This window comes from Adiantum capillus-veneris, chromosome 1, assembly GCF_014529385.1.
Source record: "Adiantum capillus-veneris isolate H3 chromosome 1, ASM1452938v2, whole genome shotgun sequence".
Lineage (NCBI taxonomy): Eukaryota > Viridiplantae > Streptophyta > Polypodiopsida > Polypodiales > Pteridaceae > Adiantum > Adiantum capillus-veneris.
Window position 1 is genome coordinate 176,370,846 of NC_140931.1, and position 27,959 is coordinate 176,398,804.

At 40.5% G+C, this 27,959-nt stretch overlaps 1 protein-coding gene across 1 annotated transcript; it reads left to right on the forward strand.

The window, feature by feature from the left end:
* The first annotated feature begins 6,471 nt into the window (after positions 1-6,471).
* Positions 6,472-7,927, forward strand: LOC147466051 (uncharacterized). Its single transcript, XM_086505224.1, has 3 exons — positions 6,472-6,513; positions 6,606-7,263; positions 7,308-7,927. The coding sequence occupies exons 1-3, from the start codon at positions 6,472-6,474 to the stop codon at positions 7,925-7,927; spliced, it is 1,320 nt and encodes a 439-aa protein (XP_086361350.1).
* The last annotated feature ends 20,032 nt before the right edge of the window (positions 7,928-27,959 follow it).

A 27,959-nucleotide genomic window follows, 5' to 3' on the forward strand; every position in this document is an offset into this window, starting at 1 on the left:
TGGGTACTTAAAAAACACCCCATCCCCTTATCTGCTATGAAATCCCAACGGTGATAAGCCCAAGTGTGGCAACCAGTTTTATAAAAAAAAACCAACAGTTTCCGAATCCTGCCAGTCAAGCTCCCTCCCCCCTTGAATATTGAATATCCAAGAGAAAGGTTACGACCAGGGCAACCCATAAGCTAACACATCAGTATCGACATTTTACTAGGTAGGTAAGATAACCGGTTATTGAAAAAAAAAACCCTTAGCTGCTAGCACAGAGCCTGCTAGAAACTTTCAATCCTTGCCAGTGTTTGATAGAGGTCATTTACCAAATGCAAAACAAGGTCAAGACCCAAGCCAACTATGCAATGGCTCAACACAGTTTTAAAAAAACACAGCCCTTATCGGCAAGTTCAGAGCAACTTCTGCAGCGGCAAACTACCAGGTGGTTATGATAACAATTAGCGAAATCAACAACCCTTAGCTGCAAGCATAGAGCCCATACCTACTTGCAAGAGGAACCTCAATCCACTCCAGTGTTTCAACAGAAACAGCTACCAACACGAGGTCTCAAGACCCCAGCCAGTCATGCACAGCAGTTTGTTTAAAGAAGATCATTTTCAAATAAATGTAACAAGCAACCCTCAGTGGTTTAAGTACGACCACCTGCAACAAACTTATGCTTAGCCCCAATATTACAACCGGTTATTACAAGCGCCAATCTTACAGCTAGTAGTGCTCAACCTGCAGAGGCTGAAAAGAGAGCCATAACAACCAATAGCTATAAACTTGCCATGGCTTGAAATAGAGCTAGTACAACAACCAATATTAAACCACAATCCGCCCACGTTTTCTACAGCAACTCAGCCCCCCCTTTTTTTATGCATAAGAGGTCTCAAGGTACAAGCTGAACATGTCCCGGCACAGTATTTTAATTTCAAGATCAATTAATAGTATTTACACCAACCAGCTCTCACTCGGAGCCAACCATGCATAGTACCATAACTGAAAAAGCTAAAGTAGGTAAAACAAGGCACCTGAGATGTTTGAGCAGCAAGCTCCATCGCTCAACAAGTTCAGACAGTAACGATACAGAGCAAAGAGAAAAAAACATAATCCAAGGCTAAGTGAGGGCCAAGGTGTGCCCTCACCTCTGTTTAAATATGTAGGTGTGCACGTTTCCAGAGAGGTGGGGATGAATGCGCCTGGCTGCCCCTTACTGTGCAAATCCCACGTTCGGCCCGCGATTGCCATTGCCTGGGAAGTCCATACTCAGAGAGTAGAAGAGTGTAGACAGGGCCGCCTACCCTTTATAATGATATCAAAATTTTCACGCTTCGATTATGCAAGGGCCTAGCCCCACTACAAGGAAAGTATGGCAGAGCAAAGAAAACTCTAGCACACAGAGGAGGGGTTATCCAAGGACGTTGTTGGCGAGCAAATCTAAGGCGAAGAGGGTGAATTTAAGGTAGTGCAAGTGAATCTGAGTCGCTAAGGCGGAAGGCAAATGTGAATCTTGACTAAATTTGAAGGTTTTCTCTAACTATGTGGCATTTTCAGCTTCAAGTTAGAACTTATATGTGAATTTCAAATCTCAAATTTTGTGAATGAGATTACGCTGAACCTAGGTTTTTTTTTAGCACTTGGATGAGCTTTAACTTTGGAAAACCGTCAAATAAGAAATCTCAGAGACAAATTTATGATATTAGCACGTTTTTACACAAAATTTCTCTAAAGTTTGTGGAATTTAGAGGTAAATCTCAAAATTGCAATAGGTGGATTACACTAAACTTAGGTTTTCTTCAAGCATTAGCCGATAGCTTTGATAACCTACACATGATAAATTTTAGAGACAAATTTGATCTATTTTAAGGTTTTTACACTAAAGGTAAATCTCAAAATTTATAGGTAGAATTATACTAAACCTAACTTTTCTTCAAGCGTTTGTATATAGCAAAATGCTTTTTTGGAAAAAGCATTATAAACCTAAATATGATAAATTTTTGCGGCAAATTTGCTATGTTTGAATGTTTTTCCCCTGGACTTTGTAGGTTTTCTCACCTTCAAAAGTAGAATTTAAAGATGGATTTTGAGAGAGAGAGAGAGAGAGAGAGAGAGAGAGAGAGAGAGAGAGAGAGAGAGAGAGAGAGAGAGAGGAAGAAGGGACTTGCAAGCGGTATCGTCAATGCACACAATGTGTGTGACACTAGAGAGAGAGAGAGAGAGAGAGAGAGAGAGAGAGAGAGAATGATCCACAGCAGTGATGCAACCTGCGTGTGAGTTTGTGTGGATGAGAGAGAGAGAAAGAATCATCCACAAAACAACTCATTGTAGCTATGTGTGAGTTCGTGTGTATGAGAGAGAGAGAATTGTCCAAGTGACTCAACATCACCTAAAGTTGTTGAGTGAGTGCATTTGTGTATGTGTGTGTCGAACAATGCACATCACACATTGACAATAAGGACTCTCCCTCTTAACCGTGGGCAACATAGTTGTCAAAAATGGAGAGGGAACTAGGAGAGCCAGTCTATCGCAATGGGGACGCCAACTATGATAGCCAGTCTACGACATGTGAGTGATAGACATGTTCTTCAAGCTTCATCTCCTTCTTTATGGATGTAGCCATGATAAGCGCATTTTCTAGCACCATAGGGAGACCCCATGACACGGGAGGTTTTGAAAGTCTTAAGGACAATGCTAATAGAGTCTTGAACTCTCAGTGTACATATGAGAAGTTTTAGCAAAAAATTTAGTATATTTTAAGGTTTTTACACTAAATTTTCCGAGGTTTTGTAGGTTTTGACCTCACCTTCAAACCAAAGCATTTGAGGTTTCTCTAAACCGTGTGCACGCAATTTGTGTGAGACGAGAGAGAGAGAGAGAGAGAGAGAGAGAGAGAGAGAGAGAGAGAGAGAGAGAGAGAGAGAGAGAGAGAGAGCCATTCTTCATATAGCCACCCATGAAAGACCCATTCTCGGCGTCATAGAGAGAACTTATGAGAGGAGTGCTAAGAGACCTTCAAGAAATTTGATAAGAGTCATGAACTCCAATGGTCTCGTTCTATAATTAATTCATCCAATGGCTTTCAGACTTAATATATATTGCTCAAAGAAGAAATCGTATGATGTATGAAAGGAGAGGTTTGTTAAAGCTATAGAAAGGATCTATCTGACAAGCCTTGAGTTCATGTGCACTCTATCTTCCTTTGTTGGGGTGCACTACTCAAATCAATATTGTGATGTATAGAGTGTATTTTATGTTTGCAATTGGAAGTAAATAAAACGAAAAACTTCCCTATATTGGGTGCACTACTCCAATCACTACGTTGAGGGTATTTCACACTTACACTTGGGAGTAAACAAAACAAAAAAACTTATGCACTGATTATGAGATCGATGTTTTCTATGTTGCTTGGCAGGAGCATTAATGAGGATAAGGGACACATACCTTTGTCTTCCTGAATCTCCAAGTCATTCCTCGCATGTGGATGCATGTCGAAAGGTTGCATGAAATTATCATCGCCAACGTGCTATACAACGTAGGCATACTTACCATCCTCTACAAATGACCATGATCATGGTACAAGCCTCTTTGCATTTATGGAGGATTGTGTTCATGGCGATGTTACTATCCCAGAAATCCCTTTACAAACTGTCATGCAAGGACAGGGACGAAGACAACACATTCTATCATATTTGGATACAACAAGAAAAAGTCGTTGACAACAGGCAAGGCAACGCACCTCCAACATAAGAGAGCAATGCCATCAACATGATGACCGCTTTTGTCCTCTCATAGACACTCAAAGTGAGGTGCTTGCCCCATATGTTCATGACACATCTCTTGGAGGCATTGCTTGCATTCTACATGCCTATCCATGTGTACGAGGGGTTCACCCTTCCATGCTGCCACTAACACATCATGTACCATTACCTACAAATTATACAGGAACCATGACCTCCTCCTGCGAGTATTGTGGTGCACGTCTTTGGCTGTGTGAAATGAAGAATGAGCATACACCATCTGCAGGAAGATATTGTTGCAAAGGTGGAAAAGTATCCCTCTTTCCTCTTGCCCGACCACCGTGTGTATTGAAGAGGTTACTCAATAATAGATTAGGTCTTTCAGAAAAAACATCAGGAGTTACAACAATGTGATGGCATTTGCATCTCTTGAAGCTAGCATTGATAAACATTGATGGGTAGGTCTGGTGCATATTGCCTTCGTGTACATGGTGTTGTGTACCATCGAATTAGTTCTTTGCTACCACATGAAGCAGGGTACCCAACTTTGCACAGATGTATGTTTATGATACCGAGCATGAGATTCAAAATCGTATGAGTGCCTTGGATGGTTTGGATTTGTCCACTCTTGAAGCATTGTCAATGATGATGCGATCATGTAATCCATATGCAAATGCATTCTACAATGTTGGTAGAATGGTGTGTGACAACCCTGGTGTGGATATCAAAATGACAATTTGTGAGGATAGAAATACTTTCAGGCAGTATTTGATACCTGTTGGCAACTAGGTTGCTGCAATTATACCAAGTCAATGGGATGTACAAACAAGTGGCCACATTGTCAAGATGGAAGGTTGAAGATGATTTCAAATCTACATAGGTCGTGCATGCCACTATTGTATGTTCTTTTGTTTCCACAAGGAGAAGATGGATGGCATGTCAAGCTTCCTTACGCAAATGTGCATGGCCCTTTGGATGCATTGGTTGGTGGTCGACAGTGTGTCACTCAAAGAGAGTACTATGCATATCAACTACAGGTTCGTGTTGATACAGAACCATGCTTGCTTCGCGGGGGGCGTTTACTTCATCAATTTATGGTTGATGCATATTGTGCCATTGAGGAGTGTCGTCTTGCATGGGCTTGTGCAGATCAAAATACATTGAGGGCATAATTGTATGCAGGGTTGGTTGACATGGTGCATTTGTCTGAGAGTGATGTTGTCCTTGGATGGTCTACGGGTCGAAGAATTGTCTTGCCCTCATCTTTTACAGGTGGCCCTCGGCACATATACCAATTATATCAAGATGCAATGGCAATTGTCCGTGCAAAGGGAAAGCCATACCTAATCATCACATTCACATGTAACCCTAAATGGCAAGAAATAAATGAGGCATTGCTTCCAGGGCAAGTTTCCTCCGATTGACCAGACATAACAACAAGGGTTTTTTCCTGAAATACTCAAGCATGATGAAGTACATCTTAAAGAAAGATATTTTTGGGAAAGTGGTGGCTTACATGTCTGTAGTGGAGTTCCAAAAGAGAGGTTTGCCACATTCTCATACATTATTGATTCTAGATCCTCGATGTAAGCCTCAATCAACATTTGACTATACAAGACGGTTTGTGCAGAGTTGCCAGGTAAAAATCAATTTCCAATGATCCATGACATCATTGTTAGTTGTAACATTCATGGCCCATGTGGTCGGTTTAATACTTCCTCTCCTTGCATAGTTGATGGGCAGTGTATCAAAAATATCCACGTCCATTTTGTGAGCAAACAAGCATGGATAATAATGGCTACCCCATATATTCACTACGAAACAATGGCTTCACTGCCAAGGTCAGGGGTTTTACTATTGATAATCGATGGGTTGTGCCATGCAATCCTGTTTTGTCGATACAATTTAATGCACACATCAATGTCGAGATATGTTCTACAATTTTAGGTGTCAAGTATGTCTACAAGTACATCTACAAGGGGCATGATAACTATAAGATTCCATACGTCAGTAAAGGATTTTGAAAGGGAGATCATTGATGAGATAGACATGTATACAGATGGACGCTATGTATCTGCATCTAAGGCTTGCTGGAGAATTTTTAAATTTCCTTTGCACAATTATGCACCAATTGACCAGAGATTGAGTGTGTGTGTTCCAGTTGGTCAAATTGTGACATTTTGAGATAATGACAACATTAATGATGTCTTGCAAAGGGAGGGTGCAGAAAAGACCACTTTGATAGAGTGGTTCACATGCAACTTGGAGAGTCCTAATGCAAATGATACTTTGTACATTGATTTTCCTCAAAAGTGGGTTTGAATTCAGGTTCCAAAAAATGGACGAAGAGACGTCGTGGGAACACTATTGGGTGGATGTATTTTGTGTAGCCCTCTGGAGGTGAACGATATTATGTTCGTTTTCTTTTGACTATTTGTAAATGATGTAAATCATTTGAGGATCTGTGTTTCGTAAATGGTGTATTGTTCCCAACATTCAAGGCTGCATGCATTGCAAGAGGTTTCTTGGAGGATGACGAGGAATGGTTTGGTTGCATAGAGGAAGCTTGCAGTACACATACACGCTTACAATTGAGACATTTTCTTGTGACCATTCTATTGTTTTGTGAGCCCTCCTCCCCTCACCTCTTATGGCAAAGATGTCGACATGTTTTGTCTGATTGACACATGTTGGAGTCGAGATATGAGTGCTTAGATGGATGTGCACATGTTGCTCTCGACACATGTTGGAGTCGAGATATGAGTGCTTAGATGGATGTGCACAGGTTCCTAAAGAGTATGCATTGAGAGATCTGCATAAAATTCTTGGTACATTTGGACGAAGTTTAACTAAATATCCTGGAATTGAATTGCCTAGCGCTTTGTGACACATGATGAAAATACATTGCTTTTCCAAGAGCAATGTCTTGATAGAACGCAAGAGTTATCCGCGTCACATGCAATAAAGCAGACTCTGAATGAAGATCAAAGGATTACTTTTGAGACAGTTTTGCATGCATTGGTTGTTGATGAGGGGGCTTTTTTTTTGGATGGGCATGTAGGGACTGGGAAAACTTATTTGTACAATTGTTTATTATCACGTGTGCGTGGAGAAGGGGAAGTTGCATTGGCCACATCATCTTCTGGGATTTCAACATTGCTGCTACAAAATGGACGCACTGCACATTCCAGGTTCAAGATACCCTTGGAGATCGATAGCTACAGCACATGCAATATCCCTGTTCAGGGTCAACTTGTTGAATTGCTTAGACTATGCAAGTTAATTGTGTGGGATGAGGCTCCTATGATGCATCAATATGCCTTTGAGGCTTTGGATGGGACTTTGCAAGATATCATGTGCTCAAGAAAGCCATTTGGTGGAAAAATGTTGCTTCTTGGCGGAGATTTCAAACAAATCTTGCCAATGGTGTTCAAGGGAGCACGTGCCGACATTGTTGATGCTACACTTTGTCGATCACACTTATGGAATCATGTGAATATCCTTAGATTGACACATAACATGCGTGTGGAAGATGGTGATCTTCCAAATTCTGCCTATAGAGAATGCCTATGGATGTAGGAAATGGGACTTTGACAAGTGGGGATGAGCAAAATATGGAGATCCCCCACCACATGGTGCTTTCTTCATCTTCATTGGATGAATTGATAGATTGCATCTATTCTGAAATGGATAAAGATGTGGACCATGCAGAATACTTCAAAGAGCGGGGCATCCTTGTTCCCAAAAACTCTGAAGTTGATATTCTCAATGCTAAGGCCCTCTACGCAATGAAAGGTGATGTTGTGCAATACTTTAGTGCTGACTCCGTGGTGGAAAACTCGATGCAAGATTTATTCTTATACTCTTTGGAGTTTTTAAATGGTTTGAACTTGGGTGGTGGATTTCCAGCACATTGCTTGGAGTTGAAGATGAACGCCCCAATAATTCTATTGCGGAACCTTGATCCAAGTCGAGGTTTGTGCAATGGGACACGCTTGGTGTGCAAGGCATTTCACCCAAGAGTTTTGGAGGTAGAAGTTATTACACGTACACGGGTTGGCATGGAGTTGCCATTTGTTCTTAGGTGGAGACAGTTTCTAGTCAGATTGGCTTTTTGCATGACCATAAACAAGTCACAAGGCCAAAGCATTGCCGTGTTGGGCCTATACTTGGTGACACCGGTCTTCACTCATGGATAGTTGTATGTTCTGGGGTGAAGATTCTCCTACGTGACGTTGATGTAAACGAAGCAACTGCACTAACAACATACCATGAGATATTGAACAATGCCATATGAAGGCTCTGTTCCTTCTTATCATTGTCTTCTTTTTTGTGTACATTTCAACTTATAAAATATAACATGAATACGTTTTTCTACCTCTCTTCATAACATATACTAAACTATGTCATTCCTTTCTCTCATTGTCTATTTTTTGGTTTCTATTTGGCTATATAGGTCATGGATCAAATTTCTTACATCTCTGAGGTGTCTTTTGTATTAAACTTAGAAAATCATCTGCATCCTGGTATGTTCCGTACCATTACATTTTTATGTGGATGCTTATTGTGCTCCTTTTGAGACCTTGATTTTTTTCTCCATTATTTTAAGCAGAGCCACGTTTTTGGTGCTCACCTTTGTCACACAAGAAAATTGTTAGGACCATCCACAAACACTAGAAGACCAAATGTGTGTGTTTGTATTTATGAAATCAGGAATTGACTTGGTATAAAGTGATATTCATGGCATTTATTATTTCTTTTTGTGTTATGGACCTTAGGAAGTTGCCATCTATCGATATTTTTGTGCTGCGATTTTGGCATACTCATCAGACATTGAGTACGGTGTTTACTCAGCTAGGAATGAGTGTGTGTCTTCCAAAGAAGAAGACGATACCCAGTGGTTTGTTAGATATGAAGGATACTCCGTTCCTGATGATTGGGAGTACCTCCAAAGTTCTAGGTTCTCTGAGCTGATCTACCAAATCTACTTGCCTAAACAACTTGCATATTTGGCAGTTCCATATGTAGCTACAATAACTAGTACATGTAAAGTGTTGGGGTTTGGTGCTTTGATTGCATTATTTCAAGAAAACTCTTCCTTTTTCACTACTTTTGTTTGTTAATTTAGAAGATAATCAGCCTTGGGATGGAAAAACGGTCCTTAATTTAGGAATGGAGAAGCTCCAAGCCAACTATCAATTGCATGATGAAGCGAGCTACATTGATTTTGCCCCTTAGATAATTTTTGGCACAATAGTGTTCTTGATTGTATACGTTTTTATGACAGACATATCAACAACTCTTTTGGATACAATGTTGAATGTATTGATGTTTATTTTACAGCTTTTGTAATTTCATGCAATAGAGTTTTTGACTTGCGATTTGAGTTTGTGGGATTCAAAATATTATATTCATATTTTAGAGATTGTTGTTTAAACACGTCATTCTACGCCTTGACCCTCACATTTGTGAGAGGGTAGGTTACTATGGATGGAGAGAGAGAGAGAGAGAGAGAGAGAGAGAGAGAGAGAGAGAGATGTAATAAGGAAGGGAGAAAATAATGCATGTTGCTAAGACTTGTGAGATAAAATCTAAAGTCTATGTGTCTTTTTTTTACGACTTACACACCTCATGCTCTTTGTAGATAATGTTTTCTTTTGTATGATAAGATGTTAAGTTTGTAGTATATACTGGACAAGGGACTGCTTCCTTTGTGGTAATTAACTTAGAGTTCATCTTTAAAAGCATTGTAATGTACTTTTTAATGGTACATCTATGGAAAACACTAATAACAATGCCATCATTGAGAGCGAGTCTGACGGTATTGAGTCCACTCCTCCAAGGTTTGCCAATGTTCGAGCGGCAAAGAGAAGGGCTCGATGTGTGGGATCCTCTTCTGCTCATCCTATGGTACATGATGGAAATGACCAAGTTCTGGTTGCATTGCAGGACTTCTTTGCCCGTACTGAGTCTAGGCAGTTGGACTTTGAAAGACACTTAGAAGCACTCTTGGATGTGACTCAGCAAGCCAATGGCCAACAAATTGTAGACCTTCGCAATGAGGTGTGTTCATATGCACAGCTCTTCAATGGCGGAATGAGCCCTGCTCTCTCTCTCTCTCTCTCTCTCTCTCTCTCTTCCTTCCTCTCTTCCTCACTTCCTCACTTCTTTTGTAGTAAAAAAACTCTTTCTCAAAGGGTGTGTGTCGACGCGTGCGTAGACCTTTTGAGGGAGATTTAAAAAAAAAAAACACATTGAAGAGATTTAAAAAACAAAAGTATATTCACTTTTACAGTTAGGAGAGAGAGAGAGAGAGAGAGAGAGAGAGAGAGAGAGAGAGAGAGAGAGAGAAAAGAAGACTATATTCACTAAAACTCCATCCTACCAATCTCTCTCAATCTACGAGGTAGAATCTCACAAGATCCCACCTCCTCACATTAGTTGGGAACGTCGTCTGTTGTCTGTCACCTAAAGCTCGAGCTCGCGACCTACAAGGAACGAAACATGCATTGAGCTATGCTAGATCACTGCATGCGGTTTCATGCTTCGCGAACTCCTCACAAAGAATTAAAAAAAAAACAGACTTGACTCTGTTGCTACCTTGTGCATGCTGCTCCACATGCATGCACCACCTCTGACATGTGTCCCACCACCTGTATCTCCCTCCACCCTCGTCGTCACGCGTCCCAACTCAACTTGGCCGCCACCTTCTCTTTTCATTTGAAGCACCTTTCAGGTAAAATAAATGGGGCCTTGTCTTTTCATTTAAATTACCTTCCATGTAAAACTAAAGTAAAACTAAAGGGGAATCACTCTTAATTCTCTTGAAAAAGACATTTGTGCATAGTACGTACTGGCTCCACAATATATATTATTTTCTAGAGTTCAAAATTTTAACTTGCTAGCCCCTCCCCCCAATGAGCCTATTTCTCTCCAGTGCTTCCCCTTCTGTTGTTCCCCCTTCTGTTGGGTGATGCGCCATATTGCCTTCTACCCCAGCTCATCGGGTGACTATTACATAAGGGAGTGCGGCAAGAAAGAGATAGGGGGAGATAGTGCAAAACATGGCAAAGGGCCGGACAAAGAAGAGGGCTGCCTTGCTTGTTTTCATGAGCCTGAGAGACAAGGGCTCTCTGCATGCATAGCCACGTGCATATCCATCTAGCGCAACCTCCCTCTCTTCCCCTCCAATTCCTCCAGCTCATTGCACGGCTTCCAACCTCCCTCATGCCTTTTGCCCCACCACCCTCCTTGCTCGATCCAGAACGAATATACCTTTTGATAGCACTATCCCCCCAGCTTTGTCTTTGTCATTTTCTTAAGCAAAAACGTTCTTACAACCGTTGTGAGCACCCCTCCCTCTTGTTCGATGGCCCGTTCCAGGAGCGCCATCCTTAACGAACAAACTGAGAGACACAGACCACAAGCAGGCATGTTCCCTCTTCCCTGCCACCCATTGCAGCAGCATCATACTCAAAAGAAGAGGGACGTGCCCACATGGATGCACATGTTTGCAGTCTAATGCACACAACGAGAGAGAGAGAGAGAGAGAGAGAGAGAGAGAGAGAGAGAGAGAGAGAGAGAGAGAGAGAGAGAGAGAGAGAGAGAGAGAGAGAGAGAGAGAGAGATTGGTATCCCCTTTATTCAAGCATGCACCGCAAGGGGGGTTTGAGCTTATGTCTCTGATGAAACACAAAAAATCACATTGTGCGATTGTTTCCCACCTTGCTTGCGTTGGCTTGCCTGAGAGAGAGAGAGAGAGAGAGAGAGAGAGAGAGAGAGAGAGAGAGAGCATGTGTGAGATTGTCCTGCAAGCTCTGCATATAGAGCAAAGCATCACATCCATAGCCTCCCCTACAGATGACACCCACCCTCAAGGTTGCGTGGCCCTAAACCCCTCATCGAGACGACAATATGTTCACCAAAATCGGAAAAATCTACCTCTAAGACTCTATCAAGATCAAAATCTCTCTCTCTCTCTCTCTCTCTCTCTCTCCACCCACCTAGCTCAAATAGACTAGACTTTCCCTCTTCGACGCACTTTTGCTCTAACAAAATTGTAGAAAAAAAAGATTGAGTTTTTTAAATATTAAAAAACTTCATCTTTTAAAATTCAATCCTTTAACTTCATCTTTTAAAACTCAATCCTTTAACATTGTATTCACTAAACTCATTCGTTCTAAGGGGTACAACTACAATCCTTAAGGGGAGTTAAGCACGTTGTATTCATTAAAGGGAGTTAAGCACTTTGTATTCACTACAAAAAAACATAAAGTTTTTTTTTTAAAAAAAAGCTCTACCTAAAGGATCCGAGCCGGAGCAAAAAAGATCAAGTTTTTTTAATTAAAAAACCCTCCATAAAGGATCTGCGCCGGCTCAGACCCTTTAGAGAGAGTTTTTTTTAATAAAAAAATATTTTTTTTTTTGTGAGACCGAAGCCTCCTACGTTGTGCAACCTACAAGGCCTTGGAGCTTGGGGGGACTCGAAGGGGCATTGCGATAGGGTAGGATGCAAGTGTGCCTCTGTTGGAGGGATGTTGCATGGAGATCTCAAGCCACAAAGTCTCTAGGGTGAGGCGTCGAGTAGGCTTGTCTTCTTGCTGTTGATTTTCCTTGTCTCCCCCATATTTTTATCACACAAGAGGCATCGTCTCTCCCACCGCCTCGTTGAAAGGGTAAATGGACGGCCTGGCTATTGTTTCTTCACGGGATGTTCTCGATTTTTCACTTCATGTGTTCATTGCTAGGGCAAGGCTCCCTTCTAATAGCCTGTGGTTTTGGCTTCAAGGTGAGTGTCGGCTCTGATCTTGGAGGATGTTGGTGCTTTTGATTGGCTAGCTTGTGATTCCAGCCTTGGTTGTGGGTTCAACTCAGTTATTCATGGTGGTCTCTATAGACTTTAAGTTCGGGGTGGTCTGCTTTTCTTTGCGGCAATGTAGGTGCTCTTGTCTATATCTTGTTTAGCTGTTGCTCTTGGTGATGGCTTTTGTCGGCCAAGCTATTATGTCGGTTCTATTTGGAGGTTCCCTCTAGGCGAGCAGTTTGTCAATGGCAGGGGCGCCGTCTTGGTGTGTGGCAACTATAGATGCCTCTACTGGTGATGGAATTTGTGGGCCCCGTCCTCTCGACATGCTATGTGCATTAGTATTTTGTTTGTTCCGGGTTGGCCTCTCGTGTTCTAGCTAGTTTGTTAAGGGTCATCTATGGTCAAATGGTGGTTATCAGAGTTGTTTATGTATTTGTCGGTTAGGCCTCCATGTAAAAGGTCACGATCTTACTGTTGTTCTGTTGTGCTACTACGATGCCATGGCTCATTTTGAGCATCGCTTTTTATGTAAATTTTTTTGCTACTTAATATATATACTACTCACTGTTATGAGTATTGAAAAAAAAAAGTGAATAGTCTCCTTTTTACTCTCTCTCTCTCTCTCTCTCTCTCTCTAGTGAATGTAAAAGTGAATACACATTTCTTTTCTAAAGCTCTTGTGCTATAATAAAAAAAGTCGGTGCAAGGAGGTTTTGTTAACTATACAATGAGAGAGAGCGAAAGCTAGATTGAATGATTGCATCTGTTGTTAATGAAAATTTGTGATGATTAGCAATTTTGAATCTCACCTTGTCTTTCATCAATAGTAGCCCACAACTAGCAAGGCCTCGTTGTGCTACGCACACATCAACACTCTTGTCCTACCTCTCTAGTAAGGCCACACACCGTTAAGAGTTGGATGGAAACATGTCCCGCCACCTAGTCATCACAAGTTTTCCAGAAGCACAGAGAGAGAGAGAGAGAGAGAGAGAGAGAGAGAGAGAGAGAGAGAGTTGCCTCTCAAAAACAAATCGCTCTAGCCCTTTCCCCCAACAATCTTTGCACTTGAGGACGGTGGTGGCACTACTAGATGTGGATGTGGTGGCGAACACACAACCTTGCTGAGAAGGAGCAGGGTCTTTTTGTGTGGAGGCTACATACATGAATTTCCATACTCATTAAAGATGTAGTGCACATTTTGTGTGTGTGTGTGTGTGTGTGTGTGTGTGTGTGTGTGTGCGTGAGAGAGAGAGAGAGAGAGAGAGAGAGAGAGAGAGAGAGAGGTTTTTCACATATAAACAGAGGGTCTGGACTTTGGAGTCTTTTTTATTGCATGCACGATGAGAGACAGAGGGGGGATGGGATTAAAAAAAGCGGGGAACAAAATCTTAATGGATTTTTAAAAAAATTCTCCCTTTCAAGAAACACGGGGAGACAAGCATGCAGTAGTCGACGCAACACTCACTTCTTGCTTGCAGAGGACCTTCAATTCTGTCTTTTGGGATCTTGGTAGATTCCTCATAAAATAAAACTCAACGAGGATACTGATATTGGTCAACAAATAGCAACAAATAGGCGACGGTCTCAATTCGCAACACCCTAAAATATTCACGATAGTCAGCTACTAATAAGGTTGGCGCATGAGCAAAGAGTTGAAAAATACTAAGTTCTACTATAATTAAGTAAAGAGGTGAAAAATAGTCAAATAAATTGCAAAAGTAGGGGGGGTTTTCCTGGAAGGTCAAGCACTGATGCATAGGAAGGCTTGTAGACATCATATCAGCATCGTGATTTTCACAAACTTATAAAATTCCTTTGGGGAATAGAAAAGCTAAGAGCTTTCTTTTATTTTATAGAAAAAGACACAAGAAAGAACAAGCTCAAATGTCAGTCTTGCTAGCACATACCTTTTGCTTAGCATACCCATTCTTAAATTTAACCGCCATCTTTAGGAGGTCTAGTGAAAATTTATTTAGTCTCTCAAGTGAAGAAATGAATGACTTGCATAAATGAGTGACTTATAAGAACTCTTGGCTATGTGTGTTTTGATAAAGTGCCTCTCATTAACTTGCTCGGTTTTATCATCGCTCGAAAAAGTTTGCTCGGAGTTTGGGATTCCTCCGATCGTCCGGATTGACATTATGTCGGTGGGTTGTGCGCTGTGCTATGACTGCCAACACCACAGGTGTGGCTACTCGAGAGCTAATTTTCAAAGGTAAAGAAGAGTAGTAACTGGGGTTTTTGAGGGTACCAAAGCACAAAGTAGCATATACATAAGTTTAGTTAGCATGGTTGACAATAATAAAGAGAGTAGAATGAATAGTGACAATTTTGAAGGTGCTATTGATGATGCCCCAATATTTGTGAACTATCGTATTACTAGGTTGTAACAGGTTAAGGGCAACCCCGCCCTGCAAGACGAAGTTACCCAACAACTTCGTGCTTATTGGATTTCCCTACCTCTCCAAGAAGAGAGAGAGAGAGAGAGAGAGAGAGAGAGAGAGAGAGAGAGAGAGAGAGAGCTTAGGAAGCCTCTTGTTGATACTTCCAAAAGAAGACTCTCTTCGATAGGAGAAGAGGAGGAATCCATTAATGAATGAGAAATAAGTGAATCTCCAAATTCCTATGAAGATGTGACTCCGCAAAGACGGCGGTCTCGACAATCCCCAACTCCTCCCAACAGGAAAAGATCATCATATAGCCTTGGGAAAAAGAGGAAACAAAGGAAGATTCTAGAGAATACAAGAGAAGAGGACATCGTAAATCCTATCCTGCTTGGAAAAGGTCCAACAAGCTTAAGAAGTTCAAAGAGGGAGGAAAGAGTATCTCTTTTCTCACCTATGATGGCACCTTTGGTGTTATCGGCAAAGTATTGGCCTTCATCTAGCAATTTGATGCGGTCTTTGGAGATGAAGGCTTCACTGAATCCTCCAAGCTACGTCATGTAGATATGCACTTTCAAAAATATGCTCGTCAATGATGGGCTAGCCTTCGTGGCAATGGCAAAGCTCCAAAGACATGGAAAACTCTATGAGTTTCCATCATGAAGCAATTCCTTGCAAGCGACGCCAAAGATAAAGTGCTCATCGAATGGCTAGTTTGAAGTTACTCTCCAACAAGTCTATCAAAAAATGTGTAGACAAATTTTGGGATTTACATCTCAAAGCTACAATCTTTCAGAAGATAGACTTTGCCGAGCAAAAGCAACATTTTTGTGTGGGATTACCTGAAGAAATGGCCGAGTATGTCAACTCCCAACAGCCTGGTTCTATCACCAAAATCATCCACCACACTATGGTTGCATCTCATATCAATTTCCAACAAGGGGTTAAAAGGAATGCCAAGCCCATGGAAAACAAACATCAAAATGATGCAAAGGGGAAGAACAATGCTCAAAGTTCTTCCCAAGGCAATTCCAACAACAATAACAACAACAACAACAAGACCAAGGAGAAAGGAGTTTACAAAGGTAAAAACAAACTCTCTTTAGAAGATCTAGAGGCTTTTCGTAAAGATCACAAATGCTTTAAGTGTGGGGAGCAAGGACATGGTTATCATTCTTGCACCAAAAGAAATGCCCGCAATGAGACTCCTATAGCTTCCACGGTCAAGATCCAAAAGAGGATCACCCCTTCCATATGCTTGGGGGAAGGTGAGGGAACATGATGCCTTCATCCTATTTGATCATGTCTCTACTCACAACTTCATATCAACGGAGTTGGCCACAAATCTGGGCATACAAGCTTTCGAGATTGGAGACACTGTAGCTGTCGATGGGTCTTTCAAGTGATCGCAAGCCTCTGTTACTCCCTTGATTGGGAAGTTGAGGCTTCATGTCCAAAGCTACGTCGACAAAGAAGAATTTTTCATCCCTCCTCTCCAACATGAAGAAGTTATCCTAGGGGCACCATGCTTCAACCCCATGGCTGCCAGCATGAAGTTCCCTAAAAGGAGAATCTAATTCACCTACAGGAAAAAGAGCATGTATATAATTGCTAATGAGTCCGGTTGTACTATACCACTTGTAAAGTCACCTGCTTTTGATAAGTCAATAGAAAGATCGGTTTTCTCGTACACGATTTTTGTCAAAGAGTCTTTAAATGATGCTAATGTTTTAACAAAACAAAGTGGTAGGAATCAAGAAGAATTAGACTTATCTAATTTTCTAAATAGATTCCAAGATGTATTTATCAATGACATCCCTATGGAGTTACCTCCAAAACGAGGAGATGATGACCATAAGATAGAGCTTCTACCTGGGAGCTCACCACCTAATAAACCTCCTTATAGTGTTTCTCAAGCTCAACAAGAGGAGATTATGAGGCAAGTGCATGAGCTAGTAGAAAAGGGGATGGTGATGCCTAGCTCCTCTCCCTTTTGTTCTCCAGTCCTTTTAGTGCAAACGAAAGATGGCACATACCGCATGTGTGTGGATTATCAAAAACTAAATTGTATCACTACTATCAAAAATAGATTTCCCATACCATGGGTAGAAGATGTGTTTGATAAGCTACAAGGTTTGACCTACTTCAGTAGGATTGACCTTAAAAGTGGCTATCATCAAATAAGGATAGTATATGAAGATATCGTAAAGACCGCGTTCTGTTCAACGTTTTGGTCTTTATGAATATCTTGTCATGCTTTTTGGTTTGACAAATGTTCCAGCCACGTTCAACCGCCTAATGGAGAATTTTTAGAGCCTACTTCAAGTTCATTGGAATGTTCTTTGATGACATTATCATCTACTCCAAATCTTTGGAGGAGCATAAGCAACACCTCTAGGTAGTTTTTTAAGCTATGAGGAAGAATAAACTTTTCATTAACCAAAAGAAGAGTGAATTTTTCCTCCAAGAGGTTCAATGCTTAGGTCATATTATCTCTCAAGATGGTATCCGTATGGATCCAACCAAGATTGAGGTAATAAAAGGATGGCCTAACCCAGGAAATCTACATGAGAGCTATGAAGCTTTATTGGTATAGCAAGACCACTACATGACTTGACCAGGAAAAATGTTTACATATGGACTGCTAAAGAGCAAAGTGCTTTTGAAAAGCTTAAAGAAAAGCTTACCTCTCAACCCGTGCTTACACTACCAGATCTCTCAAAACCAGTTGAGGTCCAATGTGATGCTTGTGGAGATTGCCTTGAAGCAGTTTTGCTTCAAGAAGGGCATGCCATAGCATATGAGAGTCGAAGACTCAATTCCAATGAGCGAGTATTGGGCATCTATAAGAAGGATCTACTAGTTGTTCTACATGCCCTTGACACATGGAAGCACTATCTTTTGGGGACTCCATTCATCCTACGCGCACGGATCACAAAAGTCTTAAGTACTTCATGATGCAAGCCAAGTTCTTTGACAAACAAATGAGGCGGGCAAAAAAAAAATCGCAGTTCAATTTTCATATTGCTCACGTTGCTGGCAAGCACAATCAACAGTTAATGCACTATCACGATGGCCAAGAGCCAATGCGGTGTCCATATCAACTCACAATGATCTATCTTCTATGATAGATGAGTATGCTACTGACCCGATTTTGAAGATGTAAGTTCAGCCCTGGACTTAGGAAAGAAAGAAGAACCATTCACCTTGCAGGATGGTTATCTTCTCTATGGAAATAGGCTATGTGTTGCTCACTCTCTTTATGAGAAAGTGATGTATGTATCCAATGTTCCTCCCTATGCGGGGCATCGAGGGATTCAACCTACCCTTCACGGAGTAGAGACCTATTTCTATTGGCCTACCATGACGATGAACATACAAGACTATGTGTGAAAATGTGTGGTATGCCAAAAGACAAATTATGATAGGGGGAAGCAACGTGGATTGCTCCAGCCTTTGCCAATTCCTAATTCACCATGGGAGAGCATATTCATGGATTTTATCTTTGGAGTGCCCAAGTCCATCCATGGGAATACGGGAATATGGACAATAGTAGGCAGGTTTAGTAAACAAGACTATTAAGGCACACCAAATGGCAACCCTCTTCATATCCCAAACTTTTAAACATCATGGCTTGCCAACATCAGTAGTGTCGAACAGAGATCCTCGAATGACCAATAATTTCTAGAAGGATCTCGTTGAAAATCTAGGTACTAGGCTTAATTTCTCTTTGATCTATCACCCACAAACGGATGGCCAAAGTGAAATAGCCAACCTTACGATTCTAGATCTACTTAAGACCTATGTTACCAGGGAAAAGTACCTACCTCTTGTAGAGTATGCGAACAGTAACACTGTCTATACTACAATGGGGAACTCACCTTTCGAAATCATTGAAGGAAGACCTAAAAGTCCCTTGCTACTTAAGGTACATGGGAAGATCTTTGATGCCGATGAGTATAGCCGAGACCTACAAGAGTCTTTCCAAAACATTAAGGAGGCTATATCCATCTCAAAACAAAGGCAAAAGGCTGCTGCTAACAAGCACAAAAGGGCCTTATATTTCAAGGAAAATGATTGGGTCCTACTCAAATTTACCAAGGCTCGATTGAGGAAGACTATGGGCCAACAAAAGTATTATGCTAAACTAGCAAAAAGATACAATGGTCCTTTTCAAATCCTAAAACTAATCAATGAGATGGCCTATCAACCCAAGTTGCCCAACCATTGGCTCATTCACAATGCTTTTCATGTGAGCCTACTTAAGCCTTACAAAGGAGAGCCACCACAAGAACCAATCATTGAGGACCCGCCTGAGATCGAAGATCAAGAAGAGGTACTTCAACCCGAATCGATTCTTTGACATGAAGACAAGGTACTAAGACATGGTAAGATTATCCAATGAGGTACTAAGACATGGTAAGATCATCCAATGATATCTTATTACATTAAAAACTTATCCTTTTGAAGATGCTAGATGGATGCAAGGAACACAGCTTAAGGACAGTATAAACCTTGTCAATGCTTAGAATGCTACATTAGAGTAAGAAAATGTAAATGTTTCTTTTAAGTGATCAATGTTTTTGTCTTATAAGACTAGTTATCTTTTTATTGTGCACAACTTTTAAGTAGTATGCATGCTTAGAATCATGTTTGTGATGACGACGTCTCTCGAACACCAAGTAGAATTTGTCACTCTACTTTGGGAGTATGATATGGACTCAAGAGCAGACATGCTTGTCATCCATCTTGGAATGATGTTGTAGGGTAAAAAGGAATCATCTACCCGCTAAGAAACATAGACTAATGACTAAGGCTTTATCTTCTCCACCTCAAGTCGAGGATGACTATGATTTCAAGAGAGAGGTAATGTGATAAAATCTAATATCTAACTGACCCAAATATTTTTTTCATATTAAAATGATCATTTAATGTGGGAGAATGAACAAGAACAAGAGTTAGATTATAGACATGTGCTTATGGATCTATCTCAGCACGGACCAAAGTTAATGCATCCAAATGGGAGAAGGTATGTCAAAGAGCAATGCTAGCTAATGGAGCTTGAAAGACCTTAGGGTTAGCTTCATTAAAGACCTCCGAAGGCTAGTGTTAAAAGTCATTAGACATAAGACCTTACGCAAGCTAGGACTGAGCTCGAGGTGGGAACTTGGCCCAAGCTTGAGGTGCTTGTCGTGCTTGCTAACTAAGGTGCTTGTCGTGCTTGATGATTAAGGTGCTTGTCATGTTTTATGACTAAGGTTCTTGAGGGGCTTCATGACTAAGGTGCTCAAGGGGTACGTGTTCCAAAGTCAACGTGGATCCCTACACAAGGGGGGGAGAGCCTTACAAGTAGGGGCAAGAGAGGGAACACACACACACTCACTCAAGGCAAGCTAAGTCCAAAGAGGCAACAAGGACACATGCCAAGCTCCTCCCCATGTTGCCCTCATAAGGTGCCTAAAACCTATTGGTTGCCCTCTAAAGGGGTCCAATGAGAATTTACTTTATTTGATTAATTGTTTAAGCATTTTTCAAGCCCTCTCTCAAAGGGGAAAGGAGGACACTTGTCCAAATTCTATCGTGGTTGGTTGATATGTCATGCATGTGATTGGCTAGACTAGAGGAGGTACAATCAACTTCAAGCTTGAGCTAGGAAGAGGGGTTGATCCAAGCAAGGAGGGGGGTAGCTTGACCATATACCCTCTCTCTCTCTCTCTCTCTCTCTCTCTCTCTCTCACACTCACACACACACACACACACACACACACACACACACACACACACACACACACACACACTCATTCTCATGGTGTGTTGTGCAAGAACCCCATCTCCTTCTCCAAGCTTGAGAAGTTGAGAGCCTACACCAACAACTCTTGGCTATGGAATGTAAATCCAACCAAGAGCCATTCTTCAATGCTATGCTAGCCATCTTCTTCATCTCCATTACTATGCTATGCTAAGTTCTATGAGTAATGGTATGAGAGGACACTACTTCTTTCTCGTAAGTTACTTCTTCTTCCTCTTCCCTACCCTCATTCCCTGCTAGCTCTCTCCAACTTCTTTGAAGGCGTTTGAGGTCTTGGGGCTAAGGCTGGGGATAAGTTAATGCTTTCATTTAGCCAAATTACGGGCATAATTGTGGTGCATGAAGCTCTCTATCTTCATTGCACCATCAAGGTCTCAAGGAACACAAAGCTTGTATTGTACCAAGTCTCTCTTTATTACAAAAGAATTTTGGAGGGGGGACCGGCTCCACATAAATCTGGTCCTCAAATGTTGTCAAGTTCTCTAATTCTCTCTCTTGAAAATTATTGTTCATGCCAAGTTAATTAAGTATAACGGTTATGTTGCTACCTCTAATCAAGTTGTCCCTCTATTTTCTCAAAGTATTTTCATAGAAATGCTCACTATAGTTCTCTAAATTCCACTATTCTCAATGTTCATAGTCCAATTCCATTGCAATGTATCTCACGATGCCCCAACTGCACACTCGCCTCTACAACAAAAGAGTGATGTCTCTTCGCTTCATCTCCTATGAAGTCGTTCACTACATATTGCACTTTAGGTGGCAACCAAGTGGTGCCTTTGATAGTGCACTCTCACACAACTCCATAGATTCTATTGCCAAACCTTCTACCACGCTTGATGGCCTAAGGTATGAGGTAAACCCAAATGGTGCACTGGTACATGACGCAGGTGCACAATAAATGTGTGCGGTCTACCCCAACTTGTGCATCGAGGCCTTGACATTGCCGCATCTTGAGAGGTGACTGTCGAAGAAAAGATGGTCTTAGCTTTGTGATTGTCGACATGTTGCATGCTCTTTTAGATTTTGATCTCTCTATGTGCCATACATTAGTCTAGTGTTGTAGCTTCACTAGATCTACATCTGTTAGTGCACTGACACCCAAGTCTTTTATGACATTGTGTCATATTGCCCACAAAATTGTCTATAAGCCTGTGAATAGACTTTACATTGTAAGTTTTGAAGTGTGTCCGAATTGCTCCAACTATGCTGTGAAAGAAAGTGTCTCTACATGTCTCACTCTCCAATATGGCGATGATCTCATCCATGGCTAGGGCATAGATATATGTGACCATGAGAGTCCTTATCTTTATTTTCAACTCCTTTGTTTCCACAAGATCCATCTATACTACAATGATAACACCATGATTTTTTAGGACAACATAACTCAAAATTGTAAAACAAAAATGTCATCACTCAATGAAGCTAACGACACCTTCATTCTAGCAATAGGATTGGTGCTAAGAGAAACCATCGAACTAGCCTAAAGAACAAGAGAATATTCAATGAAACTAACGATAGCTCTAGCTCAATACTGGAGCTGATGTCGAGAGAAACATTGAACTAGCCTAAAAAATAGGGTATCATTCAATGAAACAAATGACAACTCCAACCCAATAGTAGAGTTGATGCCAAAAGCAACACTGAACTAGCCTAAAAGCACGTACAGATACATCATGCACAAGACATAGAAAGTAGCCTATTAGCTTGTACAATGACACTCTCAGTCCAAAAATAGGAATGATGCTGATGACAAGACTAATAGAACTATCCATAAGTCAAACGTAGTAGCAACCATGTTCAAAAACAACACTTTCAATCCAAAGTAGAACCGATACCAAAGTGAAAAGAGTGGCCACATTGTTAAACAAAGTAGCTTCACCAATTTACACGATGACACTCCCGATCCAAAGTAGAATCGATGCCGAATACAAATTGATGGACTACTTGTAAATCAAGAGTGGATGTTGGTCTAGCGTTTCACAAGGACACTTTCAGTCCAACAATAGGATCGATGTTGACGTGAAATGCAAGATTGACACACTTTAAAACTTAAAGGAAATCATTTTTAAAAATTTAAAACTTAAGGAGGACATGGGAGAGCTTGGCTGAGCTTGCAGCTTGAGAGAGCTTGGAAACTATGAAAATGAATTATATGACATTAGGGTAAGGATTCTACCATTAATTTTAATCTAGCTTGGGAGGGCATGGGAGAGCTTGGAAGACCTTGTAGCTTGAGAGAGATTGGAAACTATGAAAATGAGGAGGGACCTAGGGCCCCCTTATATAATACCCAAAGGGCCCATCGGGCGTAGAGTGTCAAACCCGTTGGGTGCGCTAGTTGCCAACAAGCTGTTAATGTAGCTCGGCAAGACCTGACGGGCTAGACTTCTGTACCGGCGAGCAAATCTGATTGGCCCCTCTAGTAGCCTTCAACTCACATTGTCAATTTCTATGAATGTGAAGAATTGGGAATTGAGAATTTTGGTAATTAACAATGTGACCACACAAAAAAACATGTGAATGTGCATATGAAGTCCCTAAAAGGTATTGAAAGCTCAGAATTCCAAGACCTCTAAAATCCAGGATTTAAAGCAATGTAAATTTTTCTCTCATTTCAAATTTATGCATGGCAAAGCAAACACTTATTGTCCGTTCAGCGAGGCCATGCAAGGTTCTCATCAAGGAAAGCTTGGCATGCATCGTCATGCAATTGTTTGAACACATGTTTGAAAAAAATATGAGCCAACGCTTATATTCCCAAGGTTGCACGGTTTTTTATATTTGTCGCACTATGCTCTTGCGATGCAAAGGACCCTAGGAAGTTTTCATTGATGAAGCTTGACAATGGGAAAGTGTTACGCGGCTTGATAATTTGTGATGATTTCTATATCGTCACGCGAAGTGCAACATGTGAATCAAAACTATGACAACATGAAAGGAATTTTGTTGAGTATACCAACAACGGAATGATCATAAGATTTTCAATTTCGTGATTTACGTGGATTTTTCTTAATCCATCTGTAATAGGACTATTTTTCCAAGTTCTTAAAGTCAGAAAGAATGCAATAGGTTAGATCTTTTGTTAAATATGGTTTAAAAGATTGTTGAATAGTTTATGAGATAGAGAGTATTAGTCGTACACAAATGAGTTTGAGATATCAAGGAATAAAATATATTCTCTTCACAATACATTAAAGATGTATTTTGTAATAATGATTGAATAAAAGATCATTCAGCTGTAGATTGTAAAGTAAACACGTAGTCAAAATTGTTGTTCTCATCAATATCAATGTTTTATTTTCATGTGTTTTAACTTAAAATATATGGACAAGCTTCAAATAAGTTGAAAAAGTGATGGAGACCAAAATATGATTGTTTTATGAGTCACGACCTAAAAGTTACGTTTCAGCCAAAGAAAGACATTTTTTTTGCAATTCTCTCTACGCTGCCTTGTAGACTAAACTATTCCCATCGTTTTGAGTACATGGAAGTCTATATTCTGAGTTTGTATGACACATTTATGATAGAAACAAATTGCTAGTAGCAGCAGGGTAGCCTACAAGCAACAACAGGTTAGCTTACAATCAAGAAGTGATTGCACTCTTTTATGATGGTACAAAATGATGTTTTAAATTTGATTATCATGTTGATTTGGTTGCACGAGTATGTTGTTTTTGCTATTTTGTAGAAGATGCAGAAACCAATGTGTGAAATAGGATCTGTGAAAGGTATCATAATATTGGGATTGTGATCGTGTTGCGATTCCGATTATGATGGTTGTTGCCATCAAGAGATTGAGATTGAGAGTGTGACTGTGATTGAGATTGAGAGTGAAAATGTGATTGAGGTTGAGATTGTGCAGAAGATTGAGATTGCGATTGTGATTGAGAGTGAGAGTGTGATTGAGATTGAGATAGCTCGGGGGTGGTCGGGAGGTTATGAAACGAGCTATCTCTTCTTGTAAGTATTATGCATACAGATTCCTTAATTCATCTATTCACTCTGTGTACTCTGTACTTTTCACTAGCAATGTATTTCACTCTCCCGTGTCGCGTACACCATCTATGAGTTTATTTTAAACGATGTTATGAAGAGGCTTCTCCAGGTTATTTTTTGATGCAATCATTATTGAGCATGCCATCATGTTAACCTCGGCTATGATGCCTCTATTTGAGAGCTTACATACGGGCTTAATCAAGACACCATCCAACAAAGTCCACAATAACCACATTTGAACTACACATGGTCAAGGGCTAATTTGTTTATTTATTTATATTAAGTCAATTTTGAGTTTGTTTTGCAGAGACACGACACAAGCTTAATGAAAATAGCACATCTATCTCTACAAGATGTTTCTTATATTTCCAAGGCTCGGTCATGTTTCTTTACCTCTGTTGAAATACATGTGATCATGTTTGGACTAAGGCGCAAGGCTCCGTACAAGGCTACTCACAAGCAAGGCTTGTGTCGACAACCAAAGCATTAAAGATTGGAAAAATCTTTGCAGTTTGTGCTCGAGTTAGCAACAAAACCAAGGCAAATCCATTGTAGTATGGCTATTATAGGCTTGATCCTTGCAATTCTTATCATGAAGGGCATGTGCGTGCTTGAAGAAGCCAGGTGCCCGACCAAGGTTTATTAGTGAACTGTTATTATGTTCTTACTTAATTATTCTTATGTGAAGCGAGGCTTCTATTTGATGCATACGACGTAGTAGCTTCCCAAGTTTGAGATGTGCTATTAGCATACAATCTTGAGGGCACTTTTTTGCAAGTGTATATGAACGGTCTTGCATTGGGTGTTGACATGAACCAAGCCCTTCTAGATTTTGCAACCATTGGCACCAAATGGGCAACAATTCAGGAAAATTTCAAGTTTTTGCTATTTTTTGTGAGTTTTAAATATTTAATTTCGACAAGGCACCAAGGTAGGGTATTGGTGTCATGGGGATACAACTTCCTATCTTCTGTATGACACGATCAACTTGTGTTTTATCAATTCCAATTTTGGATAGTGTAAGGCACTTGAGAGTAGTGGCTAAAACCAAATGAGGCAATCATTGTAGTTGAGGGCTTATCCATCTCTTTTTGTTGAGTTTGTGTGTAAGATGTGCTAGTAGGGTGGACTTCATTCCACCCAAGCACTTTTTACGCTTCTGCTACAACATTGGACACTCTGTCAAGGATATTGTTGCCACCTCATGGTCGGGTATTTGCCTTGTAAAATTGCCAAGATGGATTGCAGTTAAGGTGGTATTATGATGCACTACAGTCACATGATTAAGGTGGTATTAGCAAGCATTGGAGTTGTAGGATTACTTCATAAAAGGTAAGATCTTGTTTGCTTCTAGTGATGTTTATTGACAATTCTTTGAAGATGTTGCAAGAGTTAACCAGGGTTAACCACGATTTTTAACTTTTACTCAAAAGCAATTGACACTAGTTAATTTACTTGTTATTGTTGTGTATGACTGCATCAATGGGCAATATATATATCATTGGTTCTATGCATAAGATGCCTGCACTCTAGAGGATGATTTGTTTGGTAGCTGGTAGGCATGGCTTAGCTATCAAGCATCAGGTTCATGTGATAACATGAACTTTCTAAGAGAGCCTCAAGGCAGACAATCTCTTGTTTCCATTGTAGTTCTATGGACTTGCACTCCCACATTCACGATTGAGTTATGCTTATCCGCTGACACATCTCTTCAATCTATGCAAGGTATATCTTAAACAAAAAACTAAAGAATACCTAGTATGACTACTTTTTTTGGGATTTTATAAATATTTATCTCAATGGGGAGATATGATTATTTAAATGATCTAATTGTGAATAAGATTCCTGCTTGAAAGGATCTCTTGCTTAGTCTATAGCATCGATTGTGTCTATAGGAGTGGTTTTTTTAGGGGTACAACCCACCTACACTACAAGAGGTTCTTCACACTTGTGACGGCTTTAGCGACAAAAATACACGGGGATATTTTTTTCTTCAACATCGCTATACGTGTCGAAAAGAGAACGCTACTATTTGCGTCGCTATTTGCATCTCTATATGCGTTGCTATATAGCGATGCATATAAAGATGCAAATAACGATTCTGTAGTTCCAAATTTATGACGCATATAGAGACATTGTAGGTCCAAAAATAGCCACGCCCGAGAATAAAATTTTTTGGTGGCAGGGCAATGTACCCCATCAACCCTATTGAACATAAAGTTTCCAAAAGTCGGATGCAAAACTTACAAAAGTATATCGACGAAAGTGAATTGACAAAGTAATGCACTGACAAAATTATACACATCAAAGGAAAAATCACTTGATTATTAAGCTTTGACCAAAATGTACTATTTACAGCATAATTGTCATTATTGGAAAAATACATCGTTGGTCAAATAGTTAAACAATTGATGTACACACATCATCTTCTAATACTTGCTATGAAAAGAAAAAACTAGTGCTATCTAGCTACGACTAGTTTGACATCGACTAATCTGACGTCTCACCACGTCCCAGTGGCGAATCTGTCAATTCTGGAAAAAAAAACAATATGACTTTTTGTAAGTATAAACATATAATTACAAAACAACCTAATTTTTAGCTTATTATTAAAATACAACAAATGTAGGAGAGTAAAGTTAACTACTAACCAAGATGGAGCAAGAACTCAGAATGTTCATAAGGGCGTTTAAGCCCTTTCTGTCTGCATACTCGTGCTCGTATGGTGTGGGGTCGCATCTATTCATCAACCACTATTCAAAACATACAAAGAAAACGTTCTATTAGAATTTAAAATTGAAAATACCCATAACTACCAAACCTAAAGGGCAATGCAAAAACACTTACAAAGTCGGCCTCAAATGACACCCAACCGCCGCTCCCCAAGTGATGTGAGATCTCTGCTTCTAATTGTGCTCTGGCTACCTCCTTTTGTTGCTTCCACTTGTCGGGATTCTTGCGCGCTGCTCACTTTGCGTTCTTTCAATATTCTTTGGCCAGTCAATCTGTCTTGCTTCACCCATGCTTTATTGCTTTCTGCACTTCAGAGCGCTTTGGCTTGCAGTACTCGCGCACCCTCACCTTCATCAAGTCTTCATTGAAGTGCTCATCCTGATTTGACACGGGAAACTCGTCATGCAGCATGTTGATGACTCTGTCTTTTAATTCATTTGACACTTCACTCTAGGTGTTTAGTATGTAGTGCCGAAACACATGAGAGCAAAGGCCGCGCA

What these genes read in the sequence shown, in the direction of transcription:
- LOC147466051 (XM_086505224.1), top strand. Translation starts at nt 6,472, where the DNA reads ATGTTGGAGTCGAGATATGAGTGCTTAGATGGATGTGCACAG. An exon ending in GCTTAGATGGATGTGCACAG is followed by an intron (nt 6,514 to 6,605) that starts GTTCCTAAAGAG and finishes TGAATTGCCTAG; the next exon opens with CGCTTTGTGACACATGATGA. An exon ending in TAACATGCGTGTGGAAGATG is followed by an intron (nt 7,264 to 7,307) that starts GTGATCTTCCAA and finishes CTATGGATGTAG; the next exon opens with GAAATGGGACTTTGACAAGT.